The sequence below is a fragment of the Pezoporus flaviventris genome, unplaced genomic scaffold (genome assembly GCF_033815535.1).
Source record: "Pezoporus flaviventris isolate CSIRO_AGI_PZ_B2104156 unplaced genomic scaffold, CSIRO_AGI_Pfla_v1 ptg000002l, whole genome shotgun sequence".
NCBI classification, from domain to species: domain Eukaryota; kingdom Metazoa; phylum Chordata; class Aves; order Psittaciformes; family Psittacidae; genus Pezoporus; species Pezoporus flaviventris.
Genome location: NW_026892550.1, coordinates 63,510,542 through 63,535,394, shown reverse-complemented (window position 1 = coordinate 63,535,394; position 24,853 = coordinate 63,510,542). Strand labels below are relative to the sequence as shown.

General features: G+C 41.6%; 1 protein-coding gene across 2 annotated transcripts in view; it reads right to left on the bottom strand.

Moving 5' to 3' along the window:
* The window catches only part of RNF150 (ring finger protein 150), a 142,216-nt gene that overhangs the window by 63,720 nt on the left and 53,643 nt on the right, over nt 1–24,853 (bottom strand). For both annotated transcript variants that reach the window (XM_061442009.1, XM_061442019.1), the window contains exons 2-4: nt 10,116–10,366; nt 3,021–3,092; nt 2,504–2,586 (exon numbers count right to left, since the gene is read on the bottom strand). In XM_061442009.1, coding sequence (XP_061297993.1) covers nt 2,504–2,586; nt 3,021–3,092; nt 10,116–10,366 — 406 coding nt within the window. The remainder of the gene's footprint in view (nt 1–2,503; nt 2,587–3,020; nt 3,093–10,115; nt 10,367–24,853) is intronic.

Sequence of the window (24,853 nt, the reverse complement as noted above, 5' to 3'; positions counted from 1 at the left end):
CTGAAAGCCAACACTTTTTTAAAAATCAAGTGTCAGTACTTATTTAATACATGCTGTAGAGTGAAGTTTATTGATACAGTCAGTGGTGAGAGCTGGCTAAAGAGGGCAGAGAGGAAGAAGCACAAGTTAACTGGAATTCTCCTAGCTCTCCAGAGTGGAATACATAACAACAGGCTATCCCAGTGCCATCTCTCTGCCAGCGGAAAAGAGAGGACATTAGGGGAAACAGCACAAGTACAGTAACCATCTATCTATATGGCTTCAGAGCTCATCCACTGCAATACTGGCTGGTGGGCTTTTGGTACCAATTTCTTAGGAGATTCAGGCTCCACCAGCCTTAAAAAGAGATCTTAAGATACACAGAGCTTTGTAACAGAGTGTGCCTGCTAGCAGGTTTTCCAAAGTACAGTATGCAGTATCGTATGCAGTACAAAGCAGCATATTTCATGTGCAGCTCTTGGGGAATATTTGGCTTTGCAGATAAAAAGTTCTACATCTTGAGCACCCCCTGTATAGAAACACTAAGGTCAGCCAGCACTGGTGTCATACTGTGCTGGCTTCTGTAAGGCTTGGTGAAATGCCAGCTTCTTATTAAACAACAGTCTAATGAGTTCCCATACTAGAAACAGCACACAGTTTAACTGAGGATGCTGGAGGAAGAAACCTACAGAGTTTGTAGGTCTTTAACACTCTCCTACTCACTTAACAGAGACAAAAATTAATATTTCCCTTCCCCCCCCCCCCCCTTTTTTTTTTTTTGGATGAGGAGATGAGACTGGCAACAGCAGAAGGAATCATGACTACGATTTCCTATCTTGGAAGTCCAAACCCATGTGAATGTGTAAAATACTGCCCTCACAATTTATGTAGCAGAAAAGCCAGGGTTTGTGAAATAGCTGCTTGAGAAAAATCTTTTGAGTTTTTATAATTCAAAATTGCTGAGGCTCAAACTGTGAGTATTTTACCAGACAGTTCTGCCGCTGCTACCCTTTTAGCATGAGTCATTTTCTAGGCGACCTTTTAAGTCAGCCAAGAGCTGAACATCACCTGTTAACTATGTGTTTCCTATTCACTCTGTTTGACTCAACACTGTGGATGACAGTCCGACTGCAGCCTCATTGAATTAGGAGGCGAGACACAAGTGAAAGCTACAGCATTTTTTGCTGTTGTGTAACTACCTCCAAAAACTGCCTGCCTCTATCATACAAAATTTTCAACCTTTATTATGCTTCTCTGAAAACAGTCTTGATGTCAAACCAAAGTCCACATTTTCTGGTAATTTCTCATTTTTCTGTATTTTTGCCTCATCAAGTGATGCATTTGTGTCTGTTTGTAGAAAGAAAAAAAAAAAAGAGTTCACATGCATTTGTCATTGTGGGGATTTACAGTAGGTCAAATCTATGATGAATCTGTTGCTTTCAGTTTGCCATTTAGTGATGGCAGTAAACAGATTTAATGAGTCACATGAACGAACAGAAATGGACGGCTTGTAATACTCGAGTATCTACTAGGGAACAACATAGCAGGAAAAAACCCAAATATTTTGGTTTCTAAAGCCAGTGAAAATGCAGCAGAAGAAACTATTAAACAAAAAAAAATATTTTCTGCTCTGTATGTACAGCATTTGAGATTCCTATTTCTAGGAAAATCAAACACTTGCTCTTGTTCTCCTAGAGGAATAATTATTCCTAGGAAGCTTCCTAAGAAATTGATCCTTAGAGAAATCCTGATTAGCTAACACCTCACAGATGACACTACTGTGGCACAAAGAGATGAATACAACTGTTACAGGTGGCAAAAAGCTGTGCTCCTGTGTCATATCACTATTACTCTATGTGCTGCACAAGTCATTCACATGAAGGGAAGAAAAGAGAGAGAACATGCCCAGTAGCTCTTCTTGTCACCACCATGTCCCACATGCCTGAGAGTATTTTCATGGCAGCAATAGGTAACATGGTCTTTGTCACGTTCCCTCTTTGCTTTACTCAGCATATCTCTTTTAATGGCTGGGTTCTTTTCTTGTTTTGTTTTGTTTTATAGAAGTCATCCCTTTCTCAGCACCTGGGCATGGCCCAGGACAGCAAAAGAAGCAGCTCCATGGGGAGCAGAAGCCTGCTCTATCCCTGGCTGCTGTGCCCAGGTTTCAATTTGGAGTCAGGGCAAATTCTTCTAAGGCACTTATTCTGGACTGATATAAAACCAGTGAGGAAAAGAGAAGAATCAAAACTTTTAGTTTAAAAATCCTACTGAAGACCCTGTAATAGGTCAAGATCAGACACAATTTCTGACTATCACTCTAAACTCAGGTTCTCACCACCATTAATACTACTTCACTTGAAGCTGAATAAAGAGGCATTTCAAACATCTTTATCACCCGATTAATAAATAATAATATAAATCAAAATTAAAAACTTGCCCATCTCTCCCCAAGCTCTCAGTGTGACCCTGTCAGAACAGAGCCTGTCTGTAAGTAGAGAGACTATCAAGAGCACCTTCAACTTACCTGCAAGGCAAAATTCTGACAACATCATTGGGCTTGTAGCCTTCAATACAAACAGCACAGTTATCAAAGTCTGGCTCAGTTTCCTACAAAAGAGAACATTCATAATTTGCATTTTCTTGATTTTATCAGCTAATTTCTTCATTCAAGAGCCTATGTGGCAAAGTAAAACTGTCACTGATGCATGCTGCAAATCCACTAATGCATTTCAAGACAAGCAAGTCAGATTTTCCAACGTGTTTCCAGCTGGAAACGTGCCCTATGAAGCATGCAGATTTAGTTAGCATGTTTTAACTTTCAGGATTTCCTACATCTTTACAGAATCCCCTTCTCCCTCTACTCCATTCCATCAATAAACTGCTTACCAGTATTCCATCTCCACCCCTCCCCTTGCCGTGCCTGAAGGACACCCAGTAGCTAAATAAGCAATTGCCATGCCTGTTCTTTCTCATTGTCCCAGTGGTCTGAAGGAACCCTAAGCACAGAGTTTCATTTGGTAATGAGCAATTTGAAAAATTACCTTATCACCTTTCCTGATTGTTCTGACTTGCAGCTTGCTGATTGCTTTCTTTGCAGCATCTCCAAGCCGGCGCTGTAATACAAAATTTGCTCTTTAGCAAAGACTATCTCTTAGCGCAAAAATAATCACCTTTTCTCCCTAGGCTTCTTAATAATCTGAATTGACTGTTCATGAAACAGGACAGTGTTGTGTAAATACAAACAGATGAGGTCAGTCATACTGCTATTCCCAGTAAGGGCACAGCAGGTATTTCAGGCTTGCGGATAACCAGTGGATGATGAGGCAAAGCTAGTCTTAACAGAGTTCCAGTGGAGGCTGCACGTGAGCCCATCATGATGCTACTCACTCTCCCAGTGAATAGCAATGTATGTAACAAGTCCACTATTCATGTACCCCACTTCTTCCCTCTCTTATTCTAATGACATTTGTAAAAAATACATTATTAAATGAATGCCTGGGGTACTAAATAGAGTGAACACAGGACTTAAGATTCAGGTCTTTATTTGTAAGTTGTTCCAGTTCCAGTTGTTTCAGTGAGCTGTTAATTTGTTAACCACAAACCCCATTCTCTGCTGTTCTCTCCTCCTGCAATACAGTTGCCTACGTTATAGGAGCTTTATAGCTTCCATGCTATAAAAATGAGGCAAAAGCATTTGCCTTTTCTTACAGGTAAAGCACTACACAGTCCTGCAGTGACACCATATCCATACCTAACCATTTGCTTGTTCTTTGCCTTTCTGTCTTTCCCTCCAGCAGGCCATGAATTGCATACCATGTGGTATTTCTGACTGTTCCCCCCTATTTCCAAAATACTGTGCTGGCAGGGTCACAGCCACTCAGGACTAAAGTATGTAACCACAGCCTGACGCAAAACACCCTGCTGCTCGCCAACGCTGAAGATGGAGATGCGTGCCTTTTCCAAGAGTCTAAGAACACTGTGGGGCAGTTCATACAATCATGGCTAAGCAGAGCTACCCCTATACGCTACGTAGTTGAGCTTGTGCATGCATCAGTGCTCCAAGAACTTGGCTGCTCACTTGTGCTAACCAAAAAGCGAGGCAATCTGAAGACAGTCTCACAGGCTGGAAAGGTCTTTGAGAGGTCATGTACTCCCACTGCCTGCTCAAGGCTGGGCCGACTTCAAAGTCAGAGCTGTGTTCAGTCAACTTTTGACTATGTCCAGGAAGGGAGATTTCACAACCTCTGTGGATAATTTGTTCTAGTGCTTAACCACTCCCACAGGTTTTTGAGGTTTTTTAACATACAAAAAAGAATTTCCCTTGCTGTAATTTGTGACCATTACCCTTGCTCATTCTATGTGCACCTCCAAGAAAAGTCTGAATGCCTCCTCTCCAACCAGCCATTATGCAGCTGAAGGCTGCAAGCACAACACTTCCTCCTCTTCTGCTCCTCTCCTTGGCTTAGCCAGCTGAGCTACCTCTGCCTCTCCTTTAAGATCATGTGCTCCTGTGCCCGGACCATCCTCTGGTCTCTCCATTTTTTTCATGCCTTTCTTGCACAGTTTCATGCAGCAATGATTACTCCAATGCCTTCTCGACAGTTTTATAACTGTTCATGATACTGTCCATCCCAATTTGCCACCAAGAAATGATCTGAATTCTTCACTTCCCCTCTCTCATACACATTTCCAGCCATGTGTTGTTAGATGAGAGAGAGACTTGGGAGCTTTGGTAACTCAGGAGACATTTAACTTTTCGGGCTGGGAATACTGCCTGTGCTGGAGTTCAGAGGGGCCTGTCAGCAGCAAGGGTTTCCAGCTGGAGGGGAAGCCTAAGAGCATGAAGCCAAAAATGGAAGGAAGCTGGAAATAGTTTGTAAATTGAGAGCTAATCACCATACAGATGCAATTAATAAATTACCACTTTGTTCTTCAGATTCAATTAAAATCACTGAATTAAATTTAGCGAGTAAGCTTATTGGATCAGAAAGACATGGAAGACTGACAAAACGCATGCAATACTGAAAGCAGAGAGCAATCTTAGATCTGGTTAAAGAGGTGAAAATGATCTTGGCTGTCATACGAGATTTACATACGAGCTTTCCAGCAGAACTAATTATTACATGTGAGGGTATATCTTGTAGATATACAACATCTTTTTATGTGATACATTTTTCTCATGGTCTCCCTTAGATAGAGGGATCAGACGAGAACTTGGAAACATTTCTTGCTAGCTATTTGTTTCTTTAATATAAATCAAAGAGAGACTGATAACATGCAGCAAGACAAGAGCCATTATGTCCTGCTTCAGGAATTGCTTGTGATTCCGTTTTATCATTATTATTACTTAAACTAATGAAATGTCTCTGTTCTTCTTTTTTTACACATTCTTCAAGGGGAAAAGACAAGATTAAAGACTCATGTACATCTTTGATCTGGTTGTATTCATGTTTGCTTTTTCTTATCTATCATACATAGACAAGTTCATGACTTAGACATAAATGAGAATAATTTAGTTTTTTAAAGAACAGGAATATCTTGGAGTAAAGTCATACTTTCAAAAGGTTCTTCCTTTTGAATGAAAGGCATGCTATCACTAACCCATGATTTCACCTGAAAGATAAGAGGCGTTACAATAATTTAATGGTTTAAAGTAAGGCTTAGTCAATCTCATTAGCAAGGCTGCAACACTCAGGACTGGAAGGAGTTAAGCATATCAGATCCAGTGATCTTTTGGAGGTGGTTGAAAAGAAAGGCCAGTAGCATGGAAAGCATTACTGGTCTGTTTCTGAAGAAGCAAATGGCCACAGATGCTATGGAAGAGAAATTATGGTAACTGCTTCTCTCTTAATGGCCTTACTAAATTATCATCTTTGCAGGGAGAAGATTGTCTTGTACCTTGCACAGAACAAAGTGTACCATTGGGATGAGGCATCAGACACACGTCCTGTACCACAGATAAAGTTTATGGACTCCACCATGGGAAGCATCTTCCTCAGACTGCTTTGAAGATACGTCTCTATTCAGTGACACAAACCTGTCATTCAAAGCCCCAGCCAGCAGTCTTCCTTCTCAGATAATTACTCGACCCTCCACATGCTGCTAGTCACATACTAAAGTAGGCCCTTCACCGGATATTAACCCAGGACACACAGTACTCTCCTCAGCCCTGGTGCAATCACTGCCTGCTTCGGCTTTCACTATCCTGCAAAGCTCATAGAGCCCATCAGGTTTCAAAACAACTTTATGGAAAACTTCTTAACAAGAAACCAGTGAGAAGAAACGACATAGAGTAAATATGGCCAACAGGTCTGGCACTTAAACATCATCCCTTCACCATCTTCCCATCTCCCGTTTCACAGACAACAAAAAGGACTCTACTACTCTGCTATCACTGGTGAAATATGAAATCTGACACACTGACAGGACTGTTTTGTTGTTTGTTGGGCTTTTTTCTTACAGCCTCTGTCCTGCTGTTACATGGCTGAGACAGCAAGTGACATTTTTCTGAATTATCTCCAGGACTTAGCTTGTCATGTAATTCCAAACTGCTTCCAATAAGCAATGCAAGCTGGTGTCTCTTGATGCAAACAATTCTTACAGTCTTTCCACAGAGAAACCCTCTCATCTTCAGGAGGGCTCCAGGAACAAGCCACTAAGGAGCCATATTGCCTATGCTTTCCTTACACAAATTTAGCCTCTTTAGATCAAAAGGGCATATTATCAGGATAACCACCTACTTCCTGGACATCTTCTTAGGTGGGAAAAAAGTGGACAACTTGGATTTTCATCCTTGTGAACACTGCTACATATCTTCTACTTCCACATGTACCGTAGATTTGTCTGTGGTAGAGATACTCTTAAAAAATTGAAATCTAACAATATCTGTGGCTAATACCTTGGCTGTAGGTGCACAAGCCTACAATGGAAGACAGTTTTGTTCTCCACTGCATTCATTCCCAGCCAAGCTGGAATGAATGGGCCAGGGCGTTCAGTGAGAATCCTTTGACATCCTGAGCTCAAAATCAGGCACCTAACTGGAGGGAGCTGTGTCTTCCTTCTGGCACATGAACCTGGATTTTGCAGACATAGTGAGGAACAGCAGTGGCTGAAGATGTACATGCTGTATGTCCAGGTTTCATCTCACTGGGGAGTCACAGGAAATGATTCCAGGTTATTCTTCGGTCTTTCTAGCTCTCAGTTGCTGGACTCATTGCTTTCCTGATGGATAATTAAATCAGTTCCTTTTGAATTTATGGCTTGATCAGCAACTTATGCTGTGCGCAAGAAAGGAAGCGGACCCGGAAATAAGGATCACCATTTAAAAAAGGATAAGAAGGCAAAGGTGGTTATGAAGCCTGTTAAAACACATGACACTTTCCATCAAAGGAAGACATAGTTGCAATGGGTCAGCTTGGAAGAGGCAAAGTAGAAGATGACTTAGGGAGACTTGGAGTGACTGAAGAAGGATGTTCAGAAATCTTGCCTTCACGTAACAGTGCAATGGCCTTCCTTCTTGGAGGTAACGACTTTTTCTGCCACCTGTATTTTGCAGTCAGCCACACTGTCCCATTCCCTCAGCACATTGCCCAGATTACCAATCCAGAGGAGGCTGAAATACTCCTGGAGGCAACTCCAGTATCAGCCAAACACAGGAAGGGCATGTAGGACAGAGGTAAACTAAGAGGTTGATATAGGTAGACACAGAAAGCCTGGGCCCTCACAATCCTTTTCTATCACTTGGATGTCAAAATGAATTTAAGATGCTTTTTTTCTTTTTTAATTTTAAGTGAAGTCTGATAAATGAGTCACAGATTTTTGCACTTTCAGAACAGGGCAGTCATTCTGCTGAGTTACGAGTTTATCGCATTACAGGATAGGAACTGATAGCACAACTTCCTCTGAACAAGCTGGCTCCTCCTCCATCTGATGCTCTGTTTATGCAAACATTTCAGCCTTTGGCTTAGCCTGAGTACATCAAATATAAATAGAAGGAAGCATCTTTCCTAAAGATGGCTAGTAAGGAAGGTGCTTACAACACATGCAAGGTTTTTCCCACAAGTAAGCACAACACCTTCATACAGACACATGCAAGTTATAATGGCAATAACTTCTGAGCACAGTGACAAAAAAATCCTGCTCCAGCAAAGCAACACAGTTTGTCTTGGATATATCTGAATATACAAGATATTAACACAGAACTTTGTGATCCCATCCTTTTGCTATAAGAAAGCCTGTTAAAGAAAACAGGTGAACAAGCAGAGCTTAAAGTGAAACAGAGAAACCCTCATGGAAAAGGCAAAAGGAAGATAAGCTCTTCTGAACTACCTACACTATTATATTCCATAGCTAGGACCAAAATTAAAAAAAAACATAGCAACTCATTAACACAAATGGTCAAGCTTTGTCTGTGTATTGCTACCGCTTTTCATATGAAAAGAGCTAATAAAGAGATAAGAGATGTCAGGCAAAACTGGATGGAGAAAATATATGGAGAAATTCTAGCTTGCCCCGTATCATTATTACAGCTTTGGCAAAAAAATAATAATAAATAATTGCTTAGGAGGCCTGCTTTGTAATTCTTCTGAAGAAGAGAACTAGTATAATAAGAGTTATTAAAACCTATGCAGAGGACACCTGCTTGTGCACATGTTAATCTCATTCAGACTTTGGAAAGAAAATGCTGAAAAGGAAAGCTGCTTGAACATATAAACCCATCAGTTCCAAACTATAGCATATTACCTGAATGAGCTACTTATTTTGCTGGGTTTCATGTTTACATATGTCTATTTACACTGCTAATCTGCTGTATAATTACTTGATTGAAAGCACACTTACGGTACTCACATACATAAATTAGGCACACGTGCTTTTGCAGCCAAAGCATCTAAAAATTATCACAGCCATCACAGTCACAGTGAATCTGCTGCCAGTGATGTTCAAATTCCAGCTGGGACAGTCTCATTCCTGCTATCCAAAATTTCATGCTGTATATTTAAAGGAAAATACATTCTTTCTGTCTGTAAATACAGAGCAGCTCATCTCTATCTCAGAGGATGCCTGAGTTTTAGTAGGGGAGAGGGAGGGATCCCTATAAGTTAAGTATATATTGCAAAGTGTGTCACAATACTTCACAAGATAATTATTAACACTCTCAGTTTTACTTTTTCTGCAGAGCAAGCAAGGCCACTGTCGCCTACCCTGACAGTAATTTATTAAGGGTCCAGAAACATCTCGGAATTACAGTGCATTTTTTCCCTGCAGTAAGGTGGCTATCTCCTCAGATTTCATACACTGAGAACATTTTATACTGCATCATTAGAATGAAATGTAGAAGCCTCAGCTTCACAGGTCTGCTGATGCCGAGATAGTTGCATCCAGACAAGAAAAGATTAAATTTATTATTATTATTGCTATTATTATTCATTGCTGAACTACCATAAAGATGCACAATGCCTTATAAATGCAGAGTGCCTCAGGACCTAGGGCTCATTCCCACTGCTGTTGATTTCTCTCCAGCTCGACAGGTTTTGTACCTTTTTCAAGGGGTTTGGACAAGACGCCAAAACAAAAAACAATAGTTTAATAATACAGGTGGCTATCACTACAGCATTTACATATCATTGTCAGAACAGGGACATGTTGCCTTTCAAGCCCAAGACTTTTCTGAAGTATTAAAATTAAAACACTCTTTATTCGTTTTTAATTTCTTCTTCTATTGTGAACCCTTGTTTCACATATAGACATTTACATACCTCACTATATTTTAGCCATCATTTTGATCTCAATGGTCATTAGCCATATACATTCTATGTCACTTAGGTATAAAGGCAATCTTTTCACTAGTAAACATCGAATTTCTGTCTATTTCTTGTGTGTTCTGCATGACAGAAAATCCCCATAATACATACACATTATATTTATTCATTTATTTTTTCCTGAATTGCACCTATATTGACAGAAGTCTTGGCTATTCCCAAACACAGGCATTTTTTTATCCCCATTCTTTTTACTTCCTTGCTTTTCATTTTGGTTTAGATATTTTACCACACACTCACAATTTCCTCAACTTTTACTTGTAAACTGATCTCATGGTGATTTTTTTGAAACACAAATAGCCATTCAGCACCGCTCACCTGATTTCTGTCTCTGGCATTTGCGTAGCGGAATCGCTGGATGTAATAGAAGACCAGCCATGCCAGAGAGATGATCATCAGCACAATGAAGGAGATGGAGACGAACACCACAGAGGTCCGGCTGACGTACTTCTGCAAGTTGCGTGTCCCAATGGTTATGTACATCATCACAGTAATGTTCCTCTCCAGGAGGCTAACTATCTCTTTTCCTTTGGGTTCAGGAATCATTATTGCTACAACATCTTCGAGGCCTATCAGAAAGAAGAGACAAAAAAGAAACCTTAAGTAAAACAAGTGACTGCCAAAAGGCAAAACAGTAACAAAAAAGCTCCCCTTTTTCCTGTTCTTCCCTCCTGCTCACTAAGAGGTAAGTCAGATGTATCTGGTAAAGTTTTCAACTAGAATCAGTTATATAGGGTGCTTCTGTGAACTAATCTCTGTGAGATATATAAAACATGTTTCATGGGTTGATATAAACACAGATTTCCAGCGCTACTGAGGCTTATCTAGACAATATTGTTGTAAGCACTGCAGAAAGGGAGAGATGCGGCAGTCAGTACCCTTCCATTCAGCACTCCAGGTACGTTTACCATAGCCCATTTTGCAGGGTCACGAGTCTGCCAGAGAAGCACCTCTGCGTTCAGATCAGAAATATTTTCAATCACAGATCTCCACGTGGTTTCATAACCTGAACATCCCAAAGCATCGCTGCCCTCACCCAGGGCTGGCAATGGGAGATGACTGCAGGGACACAAGCAGCTTGACATGTTCCCAGCTCACCCGCTGCCTTGTGCCACCAGGTGCTCCTCACAGCCTTTAAACTATCACTTTATGGCTTACTATTAGGGTTATTCTTTCCACTTCTCAAGACAAGTATGTAGACAATTTTTACAACTAAGCTCTGTTTTGCAGTAGTCAGATCCTGAACTGTATTAAGTGGCTAAGGACAAACAGGATGTATTTTCTGCAGAAACATGCTAGAAGCAACAGCATATGAAATGATCGCAAACTGGCATTTAGAAAGAAAGGTAGAAACTGGGGGTGTCTGAAGCCAGGGACAATGCTGAGGTGGGGTTTCAGAGTTCCAGCTGAAATCCCAGGAAATGAGTCAGCACATTGCTACCCCCCCAGCTACCTGTATTTTGACTGTGGCAGGACAAAGTGCTGCCCACCTTTGAACATTCATGGAGGTGGGAAGGGATTGCTGGGCTGTGAATGGAGATATGAGAGGGTAACTTGTGTTTTTAAGCAGCATCCCCCTCCAAGCTGATATCCAACCCGAGCTTCACTGGGGCAGCACTATGACCTGGTCCTCATGCTCCAGCCCAGACATTTCACCACTGAAAAAACCCTGGGGGTCATGAATCCTATTTTCAAAGGGATGCTAAAGTCCAGGAGGTGTCTAGCAGGGTTTCAGATATATTTTCAGTGGAAAATGCTAACTGTGGTGGAAACTATCAAATTCTGCTGGGTGCCTGGATCAATCTGAGGTACTGAAATTGCTGTGGCAGACTGTGGCTACTTGCACACCAAACCTGCTGCAAAGTTGGAAACTGAGCCCCCCTCTCTCAAGTCTTGGAATAGAAGTGCAACCACCACCACGCTTCCTCTTGTGAGACTTCCCATCATAACACTTGCCTGATTATGAACAGGCCGGTCAGTGAATAGGAGGAAATCAATAGTTTGGCTGAGTCAAGAATTTTAGGTATCCATGATAGGAAACTTAAACTTTCTGCTCGTACTCCTCTATAAAGCATTAATAATTTTCAGCTATTTCCCTTTATTTGTCTAGTAAGAGCCCACCTTCAGCAGCCAAGAGAAATCTACCTTTGCAACTCTTCTGGCCCCTGCTTATTACAAAAGGCTAATGCAAGCATTACCCTAATAGCATAGGGAAAATTTGCTATGTCTCAAAGTGGCTGAGTAGGGCACTGGTGCCATGCCAGTAATTTTCCTGCAGTCAATAAGACAAATTCTCTGGAGCAGTGCTTAGCTGTCCACATGCCTGCCTTTGTTCTCTTTGCTTTCTTTTAAGAAAATAAATACTATAACATCACTCTATGAGAAAACCAAAGCAACCACCTCACACACAGCAAGAGAACCTTTAGTGAAAAATCTCACAGCTGAAAACACTGACATTAATTTCATCAATTCCTCCCAAAAGCCACAATTTTGACCTATTCACTTTTCCAGTGACCTCTAACATCATCAGTACAATGTGGGATGTACAATTTCAGGTACGTATATGAATGCCTATGAAAATGGGAGATACAGACAGAAACATTTTCAGTTGAAAATATAGGTAAAGTATTTTAACTTTCCAATTATCTTCAATCTTAAATGTCTTTTAAAATCTTATCAGTTTGTTTAATTATGTTTAATTCAACTCAGTATAGCTTAGTATGCTTTTGGAGAGCTGTAAATAAAGGGCTCAGACCAGATATGTATGACACATTGCAAATACAGAAACACATTCCATTGTTCAGTTATAAAATTAATATTTTTGTAATAACAAAACAAGCACCCACAGTAATGTCCTATCTTCCTTTAATGGAAAAGTAATGAAAAAGGGGGGGGGGGGGGGGGGGGGGGAAGTGATCTCCTGAACAAATTTAACCTCATTCCTTTTTTTCATCACCTGCCCTTTCTGATTAAGCTACAGCACAGCTTTCTGGCTTTGATTCACAGTGGAAATATCTGGTTTTGAACAGGAGCGCAGCTGTACAATTCCCTCTTCTGCTCTCTCCTCTTTACATCTCTCTGCTAGGATGGCCTGCTGCCACCTTGGGCCTAGGGCCTTTAAGATAGTTTAAAAAAACACAAGATATTAAGTAAATTGCCATGGATATATGCTAAGCAAAACTCCATTCAGAGCTGCAAAGTAGCTATTGCAAGAGGAAAGCAGCTGCCTTTATTTATTCAAACCCTTAATATATTCAAATTTCAGACTATGTAGTTATTTTCTTGGAAAACATTGCTATTTGCAATGAAGCATTCTTGGAAAAAAAAATAACCAAATCTGCAGCAAATAATAATCAAGTTTGGATTTTTTTTCTTACATTTTATTGAGTTTATGATAATTTCTTCCAGGCACTATAGAGAATGCTATTTGATCAATCAAGTCATTAAGCTAAGTTTTTGATCTCAAATATGCTCCATATTGGGAATAAAATAATAATAATGAAAGTAATTTACTTAGTAATGAAAGTAATTTATTTCTCTTTCCTCTTTTATACAACAAAATGTTTGTATTACTCATTTTCAGTATCTCATGACACAGAAGCTCTGTATGCTTGAAACTATATGAAACACAAAAACTATACACATTAAAGAAGGGAAATAAAGTAATGAGACATCAATGTTAGAGATGCATTTCTACACCCAGCTACACATTTGTTTAACAGACTTAAGAAATGAGAAAATATGCCGCAATACCTACTGTTGCTTCCCTGGTGAGTCAAACGCTAATGATGCCTTTCATTAAGCATACCCACAATAGTAAGTGTATTGTGTGGCACTTGTTACCGAACACATTTCTTCTCTTTTTCTGGCCAAGATTAATGCAGTTTTACAAGAATTTTTCAGTAGCTGTCAGGATGAATCAGAGATTCATAAATCAAAGTCATTCAGGCTGTAGTGAATGGATTTTTTTTTCTTTATTGGCTTGGGATACATTTAACATACCAATGCTCTCTCCTTATGAGCCAATAACAAAACAAGTAAGGTAGAACATACAGGTATTTGAATGATTTAAGTCACTTTAACTTGCTGAAGTGTATTTGCCTAATCAAATATTTCTGGGCAGAGAAACTGTGTTGCCAGTCTTCAGGCAGCTTTTCTGTTTCTGATCTCTGCACCCTATGGCAGCATTAAATTAGGTTAGGTATCAGGAAGAAGTTCTTCAGTACGAGTAAGGTGAGACACTGTCACAGGTTGCCCAGAGAAGCTACAGCTGCCCCATCCCTGGCAGTGTTCAAGGCCAGGTTGTATGCGGCTTGGAGCATCCTGGTCTAGCGGAAGGTGTTTGTGCCCATGGCAGGGGGTTGGAACCTGATGATCTCTAAGGTCCCTTCCAACTGAAACCACTCTATGGTTCTATGACCTGCGGAGCAAAGGGTGATGGATACTGAGTCTGCAGCAGGCACCAGCTGCCTTCCCAGACCTACACATAGCAGTGGATGACAGAGCTGTAAAGCAGTGATAAAGTCAGAGAGTGTTTTCAGTGGCAAGATCTGCACTTCAGAAAAAAGACCTGGAATACTCTCTCCAAACCTTCATCCTCCACACAGTACCTGGCTACAGAAATACATTTCAGCTTGGATACTTTTATGCAAAATTGATGCCTTTTTCCAGTGTAACAATCTTTTCACTGGTGACAGAGGAAAAGAAAGACTTGAGTTCTGTAACAGTGGCTTCTGTAGAAGAAATTAACAGATTTTACATCTGAAGATATACGTCAATCCTCCACCATCGCCATGGGCTGTGCTGAGAAACCTGTGATATTTCTTGAGTCTGCTCAGGGAGCCTCAGGGGTGATATTGAGAACGGTCCTCTGCTCTCCTAATTAGCAGTCAGGCCCAGCAGTAGCAGGCTGCTGCTTTAACGCTTTGTCAATTTTTGATGGTGGCTCTAAAATGGTATGTTTCTGACAGAGCTTAGAAGAGAAGATTTAATTCTTCATGCTTAGCAACTGCCAAAAGTCACTCTGAGAAATAATTAATCAAAGTATTTGAACAGAATTCCAATTTGGGAGCGACAGAGTTTTCTCCAAGATATCCAATCAAGACATAAATAAGGAATTCTCTTATGTTGTATATCAAAATCAAGTACTCAACAATTTCCTTTTCCAGATTTTGTAACTGAAAACTCAAATGCTATTTTAGAGATTAGAAACTGTCCTGATAAAACAGTGTTCAGTCCTGCTCAGAGCTCAGGAATAGAAGCCTTGCAGGAGGGTGCAAGAACCTAAGCAACCCTCCCTTCTTGAAGAAATAATTTCACTTTCAGGAATCAACTTCAGTAACTATCAGCTACTAGAAAAAAGCAAACCAGATGCAAATCTAAACAACCTGACAGCCTGCCTGTGCCCAGCTCTGCAGTCTGTGGTCTGTGGGTCCAGCCAGTCCCACACACTGTGAGCCGATATGGCCATGGTGCCTCCTGCGAGCTCAGCAGCGCTTGCTCTGCACAAGGACTTACTGTGCTGCCAACCATGTGATGGTTTTCCTGCTGTAGCGCCTGCTCCTGCCTGTGTCCATGTGAATGGATTTTACTGTATGATCTGGATGACATGCAACATTTTAAAGCAAATTTGGAGCACAGCACAGATGTTTTTCAAAGAATACTTTTTTTTTTTTCTCCAGAACAATAGCTCAGCTATAAAAGTAGTACTGAAGAGAATGAAAAGGAAGAAAGGAATCAGTGTGATGGTGCTGTAGTTCTGATGGTCTAAACTGTAACCAAGAATGGTCAGCTGGGCTATTAGAAGATACCACCTTTTGCTACACACCTCATTCTCTTTGAAAATATTATCCCTTGATAACTGCATTTGGTTTCTTTACAATGAAATTACATGGGAAATGGTACATAGGTTAAGCAGATGGCATTTCAACTCAATTTTAATGCCATCTAAATTGTTCTAATATTTTCATGGCTGCAACAAGGGCTCTAAGCTTTTAACATCATCCAAAACGCAGTCAATCTCAGTTCTGTTTTGTGCAATTACAAATTGGCCAGAATATCAGCTGTTAACTGTGTTTCTCCTTTAAAAATAAACATAGGCCTAAATTCCATTTTTGTGGACTAAGAAATTACTTTTGGAAACCAAAGCAGTATTTTAGAAAAGCTGATTTCTGTGCTTCACCCATTTCAGAGAATGAGCAGCGTAGTATTGTGCAAACAACCCTCTAGACTCTCAGGTAGGCCAACTGGGAAGCATTATTGGTAAGGAAGCAAACTGGGTAAAAGGACAGTTCCCTGCAGGAACTCTCCTTTATGAAGCATTTATGGCATTGGTCCCAAATTGAAGTACCAGTAAATGAGATTATAGAAAAAACTGGCAAAGAGAAGAGCCCTATATAGTAAGTAAGAGTAATATATAGTGGGTGCATCATATATCATAGGTGAAATGACTACAAACTGTCATCTATAATCTCTTATATAAAGTGTCTCGATGCCAGAGGACTAGAAAGGACACCAATTTCTAATGAGGTTTCGTAACAGATATGGACAACTACAGATCAGGTTGTCTCAAGTTATTCAGTGAGGTTCCTCACCAAAGACTCTAAAGCAAAAAAGGCATCTCTGAATAAAATAGGAAGGGCCTCACATGAGAAAATAAGGGGCTAAAAGAGAGGATCTTGGTGTTCAAAACACCATAGAGACACCAAGTACAAAAGACAGCCAGGGACCACAAAATGCTGGAGGCCGGGAGAGTGATTCTGGGGAGGCAGGACAAAATGTTCACCCCATGCTTATACTCTTCTCCAAGCAGCTGCTGTTTGCATTACGAGAAACAGAGGGACAGATGGAACTTTGGTCTCAAACCACAGACTCATTCACTGGGACCTGAAAGTTGTATCTCCCCTGGAGAGAAGAAAGATAAGTCAACCCATGACAAGGAAACAATAGGGCCAAAGACAGATGTCTGATTATGCCAACAGGCACCTCTCTGAGCCGAGTGAGGAAACCATACCTTGTTTCTGCGACCAGTGACAAACAAGAAAGGACTGGTGCGTCTTGCTTCTCAAAGCCCCAGTTTAAGGCTTGACCGGAGGCAGAAGGGTGTGTTTCTGAGGCAGAGGAAAGAGGGTGGGTTAGTGTCTCAGAGATGTGCATGCCAGCTCTGCTGAACATCACACCAGGTTCTGCAGATGGGCCCGTCCACCTCTTCTCTCAGTACTCATCCCAGAAAGATCACCACAGGAAATAGATGGATGAGATTTTGAGCAGGATTTCACCCTATGGGGAGAGAAGGCTGCAGACTGGGATGTAGAAGTTCTTCGCCCGCAGGCACTGCCCGCAGGCACTGCCCGCCCCTCGGTACTCCAAACTGGCAGCCCCACTCTGCCCTCACACTTTGAGGGGTATAGGAGAGCTGCCTGCTGGGAAAGTAAGGCAGGAGTATGACCATTCTTTGTCCCCACTGCTAACACTGAGAGACACCAGGCAGCCAGAGCTGACTCCCTTCTAGGGTACCCAGCCGGAGAGGAAGAAAAACACAGGGAAAGGTCAGAAGCAAAGGCAGCATAGCAGCACGTAGCCCTGTTTCTGTGGATATCAAGCTTCTGAAGTTATCAGAACACGAGGTTTCACCATATAATCTTTTTTTCTCGTTTTACTCTAGAGCCCTTGCTTTGCAATGACGTGGGTGCTTTCATCTTCCCTCCTCCCCACCCCGCCCACATTTCCAACTTGTTTTCCTTCTCTGTTTAAAAGCAGAGAGATATTTCCTTATCCTCTCCCTCATTTCCCGCTTCTCCTTGGCACCGTTAGCACTCGCCTTGGTCCTTTGCCCATCTTCCGAAACATTTAACTGTAAATCAGGTTTCCTTAAAAGGCAAATGCAGCAACCACAGAGAGAGGAGCGACACCTTTTCCCTAGAGCACTTTTCCCATTTGGAAAAGAAGGAAAATCTTGTACACAAACTGATTTTTTTTTTCTTAGACAACCTTATTGTCACAAAACACTTTTCACTGCAAAAGCACAAATATACAGTGGATAATTAAGTAATCTGTAAAGAAAAAAGGCCTGCTGATTGCCGAAGTATTTAAGTAACAGATACCAAAGTTTTCTATTTGGTCCCGAAGTGAACAACAATAACCTCCAGCAGAGCTGCTCTCAGTTCATTTCTTTTGATGCTAAAACCAGGAGAGTTCAAGATGCTTCTAGCTGTGATCTTCCCTGTGAAAAGCAGCCTCAGCCTCTCTTTATTACTGTTTAGGGACAAAGAAATTTCTGTTCATGTTTTTGTAATCAATGCTGATCTTGCCAGGGCTGCAAGAGCTCAGAATATATTGACTTCCTCTGATTTTATGCAGGAACTGCAGCAAAGGAAAAAGAAGTAAAAAGCCACAAAACTCACAAAACTCAAATTCAGCACGATAGGTGCACTTTTCCTGGGCTTGGTTCCCACAGTGTCAGCTCATCAATCTGCTGAAATAACCAATGCTAATGAACCAACGTGGTGTTACTTATTCACACTTAATTGCAGCACATGGGTGGTTCTGTGAGAGGTTTCCTCAGACCCCAACCCAAGGCACAGATTTTCCAGACTGTTATCCTAACCAGGATAGTACTTCACTGTAACTGCTCATCATTTGTACTGAATGTACACATGCACTGAAGACCTCCCTAGAAATCTCTGTTGGTTACTAAAGAATATATACTGTTAATGGCATACGCTACTTGCAAGCTTTCTGTTCTAGAATTTGCAGTGCAATACTTCATGGTTTCGTGCCTGTACAAGGTGGCCAGACTCCTTCATGCAAGCCTTGCATCTAGGATACACTCTAACTCATGGCAAAATATGCTACAGGGATAATTTATTAGTAAGACACAACCTTTTCAGAGTTGTGGCAAAATATACCCACTGTCTAAAGATGAAGCTGCTCTGATATCTTCAGTGGAACTGTGCCAAAAGAACGTATGTCTTAAAAAGCATGTTACATACCGAGGGTAGAGTACAATGCAAACACAAACTAGTTATTGTGCCTGGTGTTCTTAGAATGGATACAAATATATTTTCATTTACAAACGGGGAAACTAGAGAAAGTACGTTTAACAACTCAATAAAGGCTCTTGAAAGATAAGAGCAGAGTACCTAAATCCCAGCCTCATCCGTGACAGGAGAGCACCAATACTCCTCTGAAAAGGCAGGATGAATAAGCAGAACAGCTGGAGCTGCTCACGTCTTCCCCTTGGAAACAGGGGCAGGGTTCAGCAAAGCCCTGCCTGCCTGAGGTGCCCTTCCCTCTGCTAGCAGGGTAATTCAGCAAGAGCTAGTAGATGCCATCATTGATGACTCCCTGCACAGGGACACACATGCTGAATTTGTCACCATAACCCTGTTTTAAACCATCCTCCGTTCAAACTACGGATCCTTCCTCTGGTAAGCTCTCTTTGGGTAAATCAAGATGCTTGCACAGAATACGCCATAAAAACAGTTGGCTGCTAAGACTGGACCAGTTTAGGAAGGCAGTACTGCTTGCTGTTTGTGACTGCTCCCTCAACACACCACAGGGGGAAGTGCTGGTGACCAGGAGGTGAACCCTGGCAAGAAGCAGAGGTTCCCAGTGCAAACACCAGGCCAGCTACCTCCAGCACAGCTAACTGCAGCAGGGACCTCGAATTCCTCCTTCCAAACTTTAATCCCATACCCTGACAACATACAAATATGTTCAGTAGAAATGCAACCTACAGGTGTGCAAAAACACATGGACTACTTAAAGGTAAAATGAGGACAACAAATCAATGGCACTGGAAGTAACTGAAGCTGTTGTCTGCATAATTAAATATGGAATTATATCAGGGCCAGGCTGGATGAGGCTTTGAGCAACCTGGTCTAGTGGAAGGTGTCCCTGCCCATGGCATGGGGTTGGAACTGGATGAGCTTTATGGTCCCTTCCAACCCAAACCGTTCTATGTCTTGCTAATAGACTTACGTGCTGTTCATATTTTGCAAATTTAATTAACAGAGAATATTGAAAACACACAGAAAATTTGGAAGCAAGCATGAGACTGTACACATAAAAAAATGTAGCTGTTATTATGTAGATTAATTACAGCTTTTAATCTAAATTTAGACACAGAATCAGTGTTTTTTGTGATGTAGTAACAAATCCTGCCCATTTAGTCACAACTTTAGAGAAAAGTGTTAAAAAAATATTATTGCCATATGCAAAATAAACAACATTTGACCCTGGAGTGTAAAGTATCGTTAGAAACTCCCTAAGCCATTAAAAAAGGAAAAAAAAAGAAAAGGAGAGAAAGACACATATGCAAAGATCTCATTTGAACTGAAATGCCCGAGTTCTAAAATAATGTTTCAAACACTTTTAATACCACTGAAAATACCTCTTAAATCCATGAGGCTTCATCTACAATTCTGGCTGAAAACTATTCATTAAAGGAAATAGATGGGGAGCAGATGAGGGCTTCCTAATCACCGGTTCTCCTCACCGGTCCCTATGACTGGGACTTCACCAGTTCCCAGTGCAAGCCTGATCAACTTCAAGAGACTGCAGCATCTGCGAGCTGGTCAGGGTCCTCAAGGCACTGCAGAGCCTCCACGCAGGTGCTGCTCTGACCCTTGACTTCTCCCTCTCCCCAGCAAATCCTAGGTGTGAAGAGTCACCCCCCCCAGCTAGCAGAGCTCCTGCTGAAGGTCTTCCACCTTGGTACTTGAATTATTACACCGGAACAGCTCGAGGCTGCCTTAGCTTCCCTTCAACCCCCTTTCCCCTGCTTTCACGCAGACCCAAGGACTGGGCACACCAGGATTCAGGAAAAAGGATGTGCTGACACTGTCTAGTGCTTGGACAGGTGTGACTGTGCACACCCTCCTCCTGCACCACCAAACCTGCTAGTCTGAGCAGCCTTACAGGGCATCATCAGTTTTCCTCCAGAGGAGATGAAGCTTTACAGAAGAAGCCCTCAGATACCCTTGCCTACAAATCCAACACAGAAAATCCCCAAACCAAAAGATTAAGAGAACTCTGATTGAAGCCACACACTACAACTCCAGTGACTCCACAAGGGCCAGAGTGGTTTGTGGTTCATAAAGCACAGACGAATGAAAGAGTAAAGAGCACAGCACATCTGGTGTGGTTTTAAGCAACACTGCTGGGCATGTTCCAGTTCAAGTGACCCTGCATTAGCTGGGCAAGAAACAGGTTTGGTGCAGCAGTTCAGGAACTTTGTAAAATGACTTCAGGGGATTTCCTCTTTCCTCACTCAGATAAAACTTCCCCAGAGATGCAAAAACACTAATTACTTTTATCACCCTGTGCAGGGGGATGGGATTTAAAATAGCTGATAAGAATGATGAATTAAAATAGAGCAAAAGAAAGAAACCAGTGAGAATGAATGGTAAAAAGTACAAATAAGCCAAATCTCAGGCACAGTGTCAAGAACACATCAGCAAAATGGAACAAGCCAAATCCGAGGCAAAGTATCACCAACATGTTGCCAAACCTTCCAAAATTGCTGAACATCCCTCAATGCCATTATATACTTACAGGGGTAGACCTCCAAAACATGTGCCCTCAGTCATCTCTGTTTCAAGCTGAATGATCCCCATCTTACTCAGCTGCTCCATATGAAAGCTATTCTGTACCTTTGAAGATAGTTTTCCATACAGGGGATGGACAGGTTTTATTTATAGTGCCATGTTTGCCAACATTTTTTTCTAGCTGTTGCCATTTTAAAGACTCTCTCAGGAAGAAAACAGGCTTTAGTCATTATGCTCAGTGTAGGCTGTAGCCAGAAGCCTGAACCTTCTTCTTTGTCACCTCATGTTTGCGTCACAGGGATGACTGATGCCACAAGTCTTTGTACCTTCTGCAAAAGCAGCAGTCTGGCTTTCATGTGGAATTAGCCCTTGTTTATTTTTAATCAGTGATAACAATATCATTCATCAAACTACAAAGAAATATTGAAATGTCCTTATTTCTCAGTCCAAGTAACCTTTTTCTTTATGTCTTCCCAACTCTTCGAAAAACGCATACTGCTATGGGTCCAGCAACAGCCTCACATCTTGCCTGCGAAGCAACCTTCTGCCCTGCAGCAAGGTGGGCACCCAGAACTGCATGTCTTCCAGGTCCAGGGGGAACAGGAAAGAAGTCAGCCTCTGCATGCTGAGGCAAGAGGAGCAGAAGAAGGAAGGGAAGGCAAACAAGCAGTGCAGTGTCACAAAATCACAGAATGGTTTGGGTTGGAAGGGACCTTAAAGCTCATCCTGCCACAGGCAGGGACACTTTCCAGTAAACCAGGTTAGTCCAAGCACTATCCAACCTGGCCTTGAACACTGCCAGGGATGGAGCAGTCACAGCTTCTCTGGGCAACCTGTGCCAGTGCCTCACCACCCTCATAGTGAAGAATTTCTTCCAAACATCTAATCTAAATCTCCCCTCTTTCAGCTTGAAGCCATTCCCCCTTGTCCTGTCACTACATGCCCTTGTTAAAAGCCCCTCTCTGTCTTTCCTGTAGCCCTCTTTAGGCACTGGAAGCTGCTCTAGGGTCTCTCCGAAGCCTTCTCTTCTCCAGGCTGAACAAGCCCAGCTTTCTCAGCCTGTCTTCATACGAGAGGTGCTCCAGCCTCCTGGATCACCTGCTTTTTTCAAAATCTCACCCAACCCAATTGCAGGTTTCTTCACTGCCCTCAGCCGTACACCAATTAGGGGGAAACCTCTGTAGCCTCTTGTCTGTTTAGGAGCTATTAAACACCTTAATGCCAATGACTTCCTGAATTAAATAAAGAAAAATGGAGCAAACAGAGGGACATGTCTTACTTTGGTTTACCTCAGACATAAACAGGAGTAATAAAGTCCCTAGTTTTTGCTGGAGAGATCTTGTTTGTTAAAGAACCTTGTCAGGGAAACTTTCCATCCTGAGGATGGGCAGAGCTGCTGAATCTTTGGCCTTCACTTTCAGGTAGTGTGGTTAAATGCCACTTAAAACTATGGACCAATTCCACATACTGAAATCAAAAAGGTAAAGCTAGTATAAATTGGACAAAAATCAGGGCAAAACAGTATTAGTCAGGTAATAAAATTTACCCCCTTTCTTAAGAAATCAAGTTTTACTTTAGTAGTCCCTAACACTATTACTTTTGCAATTCTCCAGCTGTCCCTAGAACCCTTAGGGTAAACAACACTTAAAATGTCTAAAAAGAAAAAAATATAATCAACCAGAAGATAAATGTTGTGTCTTTCCTACATTATGAACAGACATAAGCTTAAGTAAAACTGCATTTCAAACCGATACAGTTAAATCACCTACACCAATGCAACCCAGGTTAAAATAATTTTTAAGAACATCAGCTTCAGAGAATGTGGTTAGGGCCTCTTTGTACATCATGGGAAAAGCCTGGGACACAACAAACTTTTTAACTATGGTGGCATGGTATTCTAAAAACAAAATTCAGTAACAGTTTAGTTCATGTGATAAAAAAAGGCACAATAACAGGAATAGAGACATAATTAAGAACAATTGAGGCAAAACAGAGAACAAGCCATCTAAAAAGACTGTTCTGGGGCAGTGGAGGGTTTGCTTAAGTAGACCCCTAGATTTTTGTTTGGTTTGGGGCTCCCCCTCACAAGTGAGCTATCTTGGTGTTAGCTAATATTCCTTTAACTGATTCAACTGTCAGCTCTGTAGTCTAGGTTAGGGATCATTTAACCTTTTTGCTACTGTTCAGTCTAAATGAATAACAAACCTCAGCCCTCACTCATATAGCCAAAAAATGTGTGGAAGCAGCTAAAATTCTCTCATTACAACACAGCCATTGAGCTCTCTCTATGCCAGTCTTCAGCAATACCAGCAAGTTGCACTAACTTGCCTAGCACCATGGATTCTGCTTTTCTGCATCTGACCTTGTCTAGACATGATTGCTTCCAATCCCACCAAAAGGTTGGATGTTATTCTCTACAGCTTTGTAAAACCATCATCTTCTCTCTCCAGTGGCTGTAATGTAGTGGGTAAATATTATCAGCTAAGAGGGGAGCTAGGTGTTCAAGTCACAGAGAAAAATCAATAGCGGAGCTGGGAATGCAGCTCTGGTTTCCCTGACTCACTCATGCTCTAATCTGTGAGTCCCAAGCACAGAAGAGAGCAACCTAACCCACGGATGACCCAGTGAAGAAAAAGGAATATCTTCTGATATACTCCTCACATTTACTTTTGTGTAGCTCCTCATACATACCTAGTAATGTTCCTGAGGAAAATCCAGCCCATCTGTATACCACAATAAAGCCCATTTCCTATATGAAATAGTAGAACAAAGCAGACTTAATGGCAGGGGAGGGCTACCAGGGATCACTCAGTCCCCTGCAGCAATACACAGTTCCTAATGTATGCCTACAGGCAAGGCAGTGTTTATGGGAACCAGGAAGCCAACCTGGGCAAACAAATACGGGGGGGGGGGGGGGGGGGGAATAAGAGGGGGAAAACCAAAAGAGACTGAAAACTGGGAAGCAATTATTGACAGGTTAGCCAACCAAATGAGAAAGTGCCACATCAGGATGTAGTTCAAGGGTAACTTCATGGCAAAAAAAAGTACAATCCTGGGATTTACCAACAGGAAACAGCGAGCAGAAGCAAAGAGCAACTGAGAGGAACAGCAGAATAACACAACTGCTCACAGCTGCAGAGAAAGTGCTTTGGAGAGACTTGAAGAATGACAGGAGCTTAGTTTATTGAAAACAGGACCAGGAGGTGACTTGATTCTATGAATACGCATATGTATCTGTACCTACATATATATATATCTACATATATATGTACACATGCTCTGAGTAAGAGAAAACAAGGGTTAGTAAGAGGGCCTTTGTCTACCTGGAAAGAGGCACAGCTAGAATTAATAGCTGGAGTCTTACAGTAGTCTTTTCAAATCAGAAATAAATCACAATCTTTTTAAACTGTGGGGGTGATTAAACAGGGGAGTAGAATTATTTTTTGAGGTCATCATGTTATCCAAGCTGAATAACCTATTCAGGCAGTGCAGGGGAAACTGACTGAA